Below are 9,923 nucleotides of genomic sequence, written 5' to 3'. Positions count from 1 at the left end.
CGTTCCGGTGGGGCCCCCCCCCCGCCCCGAGGGGCTTGCAGGGGCTGAAAGGGGAGGCGCAGGCCGGTGACCCGCAGCGCATGGCCCAGGACCACCGCACCGCCCCTCAGCACCCACAGAGCCCTCTGCCTACGCCGCGACGACGCCAAGCGCAACCCCCAACCACGGCGCTTCCCCGGAACCGCGCCCGCGGCCCCGACCTTCCTTCTGCCCCAGGAAGGGCCGGGTTAGGCCGTAGAGGTCTGACTCCAGGGAGAAGATTTTGCCGACGACGGGGATACCGAACGCCTACCAGCCTTACGAGAGGGTGGGAGCACCACGCAACCTGGCAGAGAACGAGCCCTCCCGCTTCGCAAGTACCCTACCCAGGCAACGGGGTTTTTCTTTTTTTTTGAAAAATTACTTCAGTATCAGGGAAAATTAATCTGGTTTGGTAAAAACTTACTGTCATAGCAGGATTAATTTTTAATTAGAAGAATGCCAAAGGTAGCTTAGGAGATTTATTTTAAAGCTTTTAAAATACACTCGTGTCCTGAGAAAATACAGCTGGCTTAGGAACAGCTCGGTAGGGATTAAACAAATTAATGCAAAAAGGGGGGTGGGGAAAATCCAAGCCACTTTTTTTATTCTTTGAACACATGAAGGCGGCCACTGGAGTTGCCCCCCACTAAGATGTTCTGAGTGGGATGAACCACGTTGATGGAGCACACGGAACCAAGGTAGTCAAGGTTATAGAAGGAGTGCAACAATTCTCCAGTATCCTGGAAGACTTCGATTTGTCTGGGCTGCGCCATGCTGCCCACCACGAAGCAGTCCTCCTGTTTAGGGTCCCATATTGCTCTGAACCTCGTTAACCAGCGCCCTGTGTTACTGTTATGGCTTCAGAGAAACAAACAGGGAGAGAAAGGGAGAGAGAAACATTCCTCTTACTGAAGCCAGTGTTTTTAAGTACCGCCATTTAGGTCATCCTTGCTTAAGCCCATCTTCCTCGCCTGATAACCAGCAGCGCTTCCGCGCACCGGGCCGATCGCGCTGCTCAGACCCCCGCAGCGGATCCCTACCCTGCGATGGCTGGGATGGGGCAAGGAAACGTGATGGAGCAAGAAGACGAAGCAGAGGGTACAGTGACATAAGTGACTACTAGCCAAAGTAGTTATGCTCCATGGTTGTGTGTTTTAGTAAAAATAGGACAAAAGCGCTCAAGCCTTTTGAAAAATGGCAAACTAAGAACTTCCAAGGCAGTCACGCATCCAGTTCCAGCTCCCTAGCAAACCAACCCTGACTGCGATTCACCCTTCTGGAGCACCCAGGTGCTGTAAAGTCTTGGCACTCCACCCAAAACCCGGCACTTTACCATGAAGAAGTAACCTTTGATATTTAAAAAAATGCACAAGGAAAAAAAAAAAACATTCTCAAACAAGACACCGCTCAGAAGTCACAAAATGGTCTGTTCCAGGTACGCAGGAAGACATTAAAGCTTCCCTGCAGACTTTACCGACTCACAGCAGCTACACCCCAGTCGTGCTTTACGAACAAAAGCCACAGGAGGCACCCCTGGGTGAGGACCACGGCAAACCCTCAGGCTAGGGGGGCACTAGGGCTGCTCTCGCCTCTGCAGGTGCTCACTAGCCCGTGGCTGGTTGGAACCCACCAGCGCGCAGCCTCTGCGCACCCATCGCTTACGCCACAAGCGCACACGAGCAGAACGGCCACCGCGTGCTGGCCTCAGCCCGTGCGTTCAGCTCACCTGATGGTACTGAGAACCGCGACTGTCGACAAAGAGGTGGTGTCGTAGACCCTGTAAAACGAAATAAGGAGTTAATAAAATGTACACGCGTTAAAAAAGGCAGCCAGCCCTTTCCTCACCAAGCACCTTGCAGAGACCAGCACAGGCCAGCCCACGCGAGAGTCTGGAACATAGTCACGAACAGTACAGACATCTGGCTCAAGTGTAAGCACTGACATCCCAACAGCAGTCATTACCTTTGCTTTTTTAATTGCCCTTGCTTTTAGCTAGACCTGAAGGTCATCCTTTCCAAAAGCTTTAGGAGAAGAGAACAGTAACGGCTTGCTAGGACCAACGAACAGCTCCTCTAGCCCAGCAGCCTCTCCACTGAGCCACTGCCCTAACAGGCTGCCTGGGGAAGAACGCAGGCAAGAGTGAAATCCCACTGCGAGCAGCTTCCAGCGCCAGGACTTCTCCGGCAGGCGTGAGCTCGACTGAGAGAGAAGCCGTCAGCAGATGTCCCGTTCCAGGCTCTCCTTCGCCCCCAATAAACTTTTAGGAACCCACACCCCCTAGGGCACAAAGTCCAGCAAGCTGCTGCGTTAAAAGCTGCTTTCTTTTTTCTTCAGAGGAGGCAGCGAGTATATGATCCTGCATTGGTTTTCTCTGTTCTGCAGAGCACAAATACTCTGGTTTACTCCTATCCATTTCGTACTCTGACACGCGCTGTTTGCACCAAGGAGTTACAATTTTCATAACCAAGCCTACTACGGAGAACAAATCTTCACATATCTATAGTAAATACATCCCAGGAAAGAAAGCATTACAGCAAGGCAGCACCCGCACGGAAGAACTCTCTCCTGCATATGTGGAGAGGGAAGAAAGAAAATCAAGTTTCCAGGCAAAACACATAATGCTGTACAACTGTACCACATTCAGGTTCTTTCCAGAATGTCGGGAGTTACCCCAGACTTCAGAACACAAGCAACCTGTAGAGCAGGGGCCTGATTTTCCACCTGGCCTTAACCGGGCCCCCCGTTTCGTACCTGCTATTCTTGGATGCATTTAGGCCTTATACGGCAAATATGCAGAGGCAATCAGGTATTGGCAGGACTAGATCACCTAAATTATGGTCACAAAACTAGAAAACAGAAAGAAAAACTACATCCCTAATACAATACAACTCACAGCAGCTTAAATCATCAAACAGTAGACGGAGACGCAGGAGCTGACAGTATCACACTTCTGAGCACCAGCAGGTAAAAATAAATTCCATTTCTAAGCATTTTGTATTTGTATTCATGAGCCAGGTTTCGGGTGGGGTTTTGGTTTGTGGTTTGGGTTTTTTTAGAGGCTAACAGCACCTGTACGTTTTACTGTTCACTATTAAAGATTCTTCAGGAAACCTCAAAAAAAATCATTCAACACTACCAATGCCAGTGCAAGGAAATCCACTTTTGAAAAGCGGTAACGACAGAAAGCTCTCAGTGATGGATAATGCAGATAGGAGATAACAACAAAACCCACCAGCTGACATTTTCCATAAAGGTTATTCCCTCCCACACGGCCTTACCTCAGCTTATCATCAGCACACACCGTCACTACTCTGTTCCCAGTCACAGGCGAGAAATAGGCAGAAGCAACGCTTTTTGTGTGTCCTTTAAGAGAGCTCACAGGCTTGTTCCTGTTGGACTTCAGGTATCGAACATCATAAATACAAACATCCCTGCAACACACATCACACACAACACTTCGCAAGGTGACAGCTACACATTTATTCTTACTCTCAGCGTGCCCAAAAACACCCAAGAGACACCACAGGTTTTAGGTGAGCTGCATTTGGAACTTCACTTCAGCAGCGCAGAGCCACGCAAACGGCCAGTGGCTCCAGAGGATTGCGAGGGCACCAAAGCCAGCCCAAACCAGCAGCTCAGTAACGTCCCTCTACTCGGAGATCGGTCAAGAGACACAGTGACTTGTAAGACCATTTGGTATCCATTACCAAAAAGGGAAGGGAAGTCTAAAACATATTTAATTTAAATCCTGCTAAGAACTAAAAACTTGCTCTCTACGACCAGGAAAGCTTTGAGTACACCCTGTGGCTGCAAAGTGCCTCATGGTCAGCTGCCCCTGCCCTCCCAACGTGCCATTTACAGCCGACTTCAGGCACCGATGCAGGAGGGACACTGGAAACCCAGCCTAACCGCCGTTCCCTTTGAGCTACGTACACTGAGCCAGCGGCGATGAAGTACTGCTTATTCACCGGGTGCACGTGGACCGTCCTCGTTCTTTTGAAGCCAATGTCTGCAGAAAGCTCTGACGATGTTCCTGGCGTCCGTCTGTCCACAATGGCAACGTTGCCATCCCAGTGCCCTACTATTGCAGTGGAGGCGGTATCTTCCAAAAAGTCAAAGGAAGAGAAGTTTTCTTCACTTCTGCATATCTGAGCACAGAAAAGGTCAAATGTAACCAAAACTGTTCAATAAAATACAGGGTTATTCATAACACCCACAGCACTCCAGGGGCTGTAGATTTCATGGCTGTAGATTTCATGCTTTCCCCTTTAATATACTAAAAATATTAACGAAGTCTACCTAATTTGAAGGCTCCAGCCTTTGCTACCCATCACAGAATCACAGAATCGCAAGGGTTGGAAGCGACCTCGGGAGATCATCTAGTCCAACCCCCTGCTAAAGCAGGTTCCCATGTAGGTAACCCTTCTGTAAAACTGGTATGCCTTCCACAGAGGAGGTAATTACCCATGCAGATCAAACGGGCAACTCTGAATTGTGTGTCAGAACCCTTGCAAGACACTAGCGCCTCCACGTTCCAGCAATCGAACGGCTGCTATCCTCGAGCGCATACTGAGCGAGGATTAATGATACCGTTCCTTCCTCCAACACTACAGAAACCTTTAGTTGGGTGCAGAAATGTAAATTTGGCTTCCTATAACTTGGGAGATCAGGATGTCAAGCCACCTTATCCCACGGAAGCTTCCTCTCAAAGCAGCAGTTAGCTACGGGTATAGTAAAGCTGCAGGAAAACATCCACGTTTTGGCGCTCTGCAGGTGGGCAGACGCTCCCCATTAGCAGCTGTATTCTCTCCGCCAGCAGTAATGCTCCTGGAGGTACCGCAAGGCTGTGCAAGTTGGCATAAGCAGAGCAGGAGAGCAGCATTTCTCTTCCTCTCCCCCCCACCCCTCTGAAAACACATCCTTGCAAGCATTTGTCACCAAGGAAGAGCCCCCCCGGACCCTCCTGGCCTCGTGACCAACCAATGCAGATGCATCCCCAGCAGCTGGCCTGCCTGCAACCCCACCAAAATTACAGCACCTCTAAGGGTTGGGGGAAAAAAAAAAAAAAAAGCTTTGAACTGCTGTAGCTTGTTATATTTTTCAGTGCTGATCGATGCAGATGTATCTGTCAAAAATAAGCAAACAAAGCAAGCATCATGCAGCTCCTCGGTGAAGCTGTCTGGCTCACCGTGGAGAAGACAGGCACAGCATTTTGCTCACTTGAAGTCTGAGAAAAGCAAAGTCAATGATGTCTATTTGGGTGGGTTAGGTTTTTTTTTTTTGATAAGATTTAGTTCTTTAAATCGCTCTCATTTGTCACCGTTAAAAGGTAATGCTTTCAAAAAGAGGCACGTATCGCTGAAGTGCGGAGATATGAAATTAAACTCAGTAATTGCAACCGTCTCTGCAGGAAGGAAACTGGGAGTACCCAAGCTGTTACTGTATTTTATTGACTAGGAAGCATCTCCGGATTTTTATGATGTTAATTAAAGGTTACTTCATGGGTCCTTGTGGAAATGGAGTCTTGAACTTCCTTGTTAACAAAACAACCAAAAAATAACGACTTGGGTACAACGAGACTAGAACTTCACAGCAGTGCGTAGCAAGAGACTTCCAAGGAGCCTGCAGCACAGCCGAGGGAGCACTCACCTCGTCAAAGACGGCTCTCGTCACGTCGCCACATCGCAGAGTGTCACTGCTTAGAGACAGCAAGTGAGCAGGATTAAATGGAGAAAAATGCATGCAGCTGACCAGGTAATTGTGCGGAACGAAGACGTGTGCTCCTTCAGACTTACAGTTCTGAAAAACAATTGAGATTCAATGGACGCAGACGCTAATCACTGTAGTAATTTCTATTAATTATTGCAGCTTTCAAAGTCAAGTCTCTTCCAAACGTTCTCAGTCTGCTCTGGATAACTGTCTGGAAGAGGCAGCAGGGTGCTCGATGTGCAGAGAGGTCAGCACAGCTAACGCAGGCAGAGACAGCACCTGGGGGCACGGCGTGCCCAGGTAACACCGTACTGGCAGAGGGGGTTTCACCTCTGCTTGGAAGTGGGAACTGCCCTCACGCAGACTGCTCAACAACAGCACCGCTTGGCTACCGCCTCCCTCCCGCGACCATTTTCACCACTACAGAAGGAATTTAGCTCAAAAGAGCACTAAGAATTCACTCTCAGTGTCAGAATTCTGTTTCCCAGTTAGGAAAAGCTGCGGTTTCCTGCTGTAATTTAAGCGCACCTCTGTCACTGCAGTCATCAGTACTGTCTCCGAACATGGATACCCAGCTCCTTGTTACTGACAGAACTGGTTTCTCAGTTACCGCAGCTGAACACCTCGCTGAGGACCAAACCTACGCCATTTACATCAAAATATGTGCGTAGGGGGTTCCTTAGAACTCAAGCTAAGTGATAGTGACCCAAGCTGAGTGTAAAGCATAATCCCCTAGATCTCTTTTAATTTTGGCATTGTTCAAGCTGTGATTTTAGAAGAAAATGAATAGATCATTTGGGACCAAGTACTGGTTCATTCCACAAAGATTACTCTGCTCCCAAACTTGGTCAAGTCCAACGCACTTCAGGAGAATAAAAGAAGGGAGAGCAAAAGGGAAGAGAGTGGCTTTAACAATTGTAGGCTTCCACGGAGATGTCTTTGCAAGGCCGCAGAGAGCCTGCAGCACTTGGAGACCTCAGCCTCCCCCCGTCACCAGATCACACTCTGCGACAGGTAGTAACCGCAGCTGCAGCCAGAGCTTTCTAAACTACGTGGAACATTTTAAACTTCTCCATAACTGACTGAGAGTCTCAGAGCTGAATCTAGTTGATCAGTTTCCTGCAACTGCCAGAACAGAAATGGCTGGAGAGAAACTCCAGAGGTTAATGGCAGAAGAAACGAGAAGAAAATCCGTGGGTGTGTGTGAACTTCCAGCAGCTGGTTTGGGTGACAAGGGATCAAAGTGGAGGGTGGGGGGAGGCTACAGAGGGCATGAGTGAGGATTCTTGCTGCAGGTAGTTCAGGCAATTCAGAAACGACGGTGAGACTATCTGCAAAGCCCTCAAAAGTTTTTGAAGCACCACATGCTAAGCTATGTTTCAGAGACAACGGATGTAAGTACGTGCCAGCACATATTCGGCACAGAGTTTTTATCTTGGCCATCTGGAAGAACAGCGACTCACTGCAGCTACCCAAAATTTGTACAAACTCAAACCCCAAATACTTGAGCATCCATTTCCCTCACTCTCCAAAACCTAGCCATGGTAGTGCTACAAGGATACTGTGATTAGGTCCCGAATCTCTCAATGGTAGATTGCAATTTTAACCCTCACTGATAATATTTCAGCTAGCGATCCATTTTCTTCCACTCTGCCCCCAAAAATTACCTGTGGCAAAGCAGGCACGGACCCCGAGTTCCTGCACAAGCGCAAGCAGCATCGGGATCACTCTATTTATCCCTTTTCTCATTGGTCCCAAACCAAAGTCTCCACACCTGCAGATGCTACAGCTCAGCCGCCACACATGCAGATCCTATACTTATCCACCACACCTGCAGATCCTATACTTGTTCCCACAACAATTACCCGTGCAACCTTTCCTCCTGTTAAACCTGGGCTCACCAAGGACCAGACAGACCTTTCAAGCAATCCTGGCGAGCCTCAATTCAACAGACACCCAGGCGTTATCCATAAGAATGGGGAAAGTCTAAAATACCATCGCGAGCCAGACAAAATGACGCCGCAGGCTGTGCCGCATCTGCGCCCGCCCTGCAGCAAACAGCTCTGCCCGGTGAGGAGCACTGAGGAGCACGCTAACAACTCACCACATTCCAGAGACCAATCTGCCCGGACTTGTCTCCAGCTGCCACGAAGATGATGCTTTCGGAAGGATGGATAGCCATGGAGCACACCCGGTATTTCACCACCTTTTTAATGTTATCTTCACTGAGGACCATGCTGTTCAGGCTCTCCTGGTATCTAGACAACAGCATTAAAACGTCAGCTCTTCAAGAGACGAAAGGAGAACAAGGCAACACCCAGTTTTTAGCCGCTCTCTTCACATTACCTTTTCATGTCACGCGTGCGCTTTTCAGTATCATCAGCTTTCATCTACAGGTAGAAAGGAAATATTGAGCAGAATTAGAACCCACGCTAGATTACATTACCCAAAAATAACCAGCTGTAACTGATAATACCTCACTTATCCGCATCCATGTAGCCAGTAAGTCCTCTGCCAATTTACTGTTCTCCATCTCACCTTCTGGAACCATCGGCAAAGGCCCGGCTGGCACTTGAGGCTGGAATGACATTAGCAATTTTCTTAACCCAAATCGACTAAAACTGCAAATAGGGTGAATTGATACCTTCCACGCACCAGGTATGCTGAGAACACACCTATGCAATACAGGAAATAAACTAACGACAACAAAAAAGTTTGTATCAAATCTTATTGAAAAGATAAATAGAACTTTACTGAACACGACAGCAAAGACAAATAGCTAAACCCCTGGTTTTTCCTCTCCTTTCCAATACTCCAGCGAGGCTCATCTTCAAGAAGTGTGTTACAGAGATGGAGATTTATTCTGCAGCACCATGGATGATATAAATTCCCGCCTCTCTGAGCAATAGCATTTTTACTTGATGCTATAGAACTACTTCAAAAAGGTAATAAATATTTCAAAGGAAAATAAACCAGATCAAAGTTACGGTGGAATAACATTAAAACACAGTAATAAAACTTTGACCTTAAAGCTGCTCAGATCTATGGGCTGTTGAAAAACGCGTAACGCTTTGCCCTTCTGCTCATCCAAAACCGCGCTGCTTCGTCAGCCTGAGCCACAGAATATCGACTGACCTTCAGAGGGGCCGCGGGAAGCCCGCTCTTCAAGATGCTTCAGGGCGAGAGAATTTACCTTCTGTCATCGCCACGGTATAACGCCCCTGCCCAAATGCCTACAGGTTTTTACAATATGCCCAGCAACAACAAGCGTCACCGGTCAGCTTCGCCAGCACCGTTTTTATAACACTTCTGTGTGTATGCACGCGTATCTCCCCTACCCCTTCCCCATCTTACGTATTCCTCTGCTTCTGGCTGGGCAGACCCCTCCAGCGTTGGAATTCCTGACGGCTCTACTCTCTGCAAGCGCATAGATCTCCGACGTACCGTTTCATCTTCTGCCTTTTTCGGCTTAGCTCTAGAACAATTAAACAGTTCGGAATTACAGGCACAGTTAAGTAACGTGAGCCCCCTGCATTTAAGTACCGACTACAGAGTAGGCTCAGATGGACAGCTCGAACACCATGGCCCAGACTCACAGCCTAACTAGTTCTGGTTCACTTCAGGAGGGCTCCAATTCCTTTTTCCTTCAGCAATAGCAATGAACAACAAACAGAGCGCTGCACAACGCAATACGTATTGCGTTTCTGTTTCGCTTGGCATGCACCCTGCCGTTGTCGCTTCTCCTCCCAGCCCTCCTTATTTGTAATTCATCCTTCCACTCAGCGATCTGGTCATCTTTCCCCACTTTCTTTCACCATATACTTCATTCCTTATTTGGACTTAAGCTCGTTTTTCTGCTTTGCCTGGCACTGTTCTGGCACTGCCAAACATCTTTTCTTCCACACTAACCCGTTACTCTATCCCTTGCATCTAGTTCTCCCCCCTCTCTCTTTCCCACGCCTTTTCCCATCATTCTTTTTCACCATTTAACATTTCTTTCTTTAGCCATCATGCAAAAATATGACCTGAAAGAAGAAATGCACTTGAAATACCTTAATACAAATATCACAAAAAGAACAAATTCTGTAATTTGACAAAATGGACATTTGTACTGCCACTTCCACAGAATCACAGAATGGTTTGGGCTGGCAAAGCCCTTTAAGCTCCCCCAGCCCAACCGTTCCCCTACCCCT

At 48.1% G+C, this 9,923-nt stretch overlaps 1 protein-coding gene across 1 annotated transcript in view; it reads right to left on the bottom strand.

Annotated features, from left to right (window-relative positions):
• Positions 1–35: 35 nt before the first annotated feature.
• The window catches only part of WDR76 (WD repeat domain 76), a 13,270-nt gene continuing 3,382 nt past the window's right edge, over positions 36–9,923 (bottom strand). Inside the window, exons 4-12 of the mRNA XM_035890199.1 lie at positions 9,085–9,205; positions 8,207–8,308; positions 8,077–8,120; positions 7,835–7,988; positions 5,671–5,820; positions 3,955–4,169; positions 3,300–3,452; positions 1,748–1,798; positions 36–879 (exon numbers count right to left, since the gene is read on the bottom strand). Of these exons, the coding sequence (XP_035746092.1) occupies positions 624–879; positions 1,748–1,798; positions 3,300–3,452; positions 3,955–4,169; positions 5,671–5,820; positions 7,835–7,988; positions 8,077–8,120; positions 8,207–8,308; positions 9,085–9,205 (1,246 nt within the window). The 3' untranslated portion in view covers positions 36–623. The remainder of the gene's footprint in view (positions 880–1,747; positions 1,799–3,299; positions 3,453–3,954; positions 4,170–5,670; positions 5,821–7,834; positions 7,989–8,076; positions 8,121–8,206; positions 8,309–9,084; positions 9,206–9,923) is intronic.

Source organism: Egretta garzetta, unplaced genomic scaffold, assembly GCF_000687185.1.
Source record: "Egretta garzetta isolate BGI_Z169 unplaced genomic scaffold, ASM68718v1 scaffold862, whole genome shotgun sequence".
NCBI classification, from domain to species: domain Eukaryota; kingdom Metazoa; phylum Chordata; class Aves; order Pelecaniformes; family Ardeidae; genus Egretta; species Egretta garzetta.
This window is presented reverse-complemented; position numbering and strand designations above follow the sequence as displayed.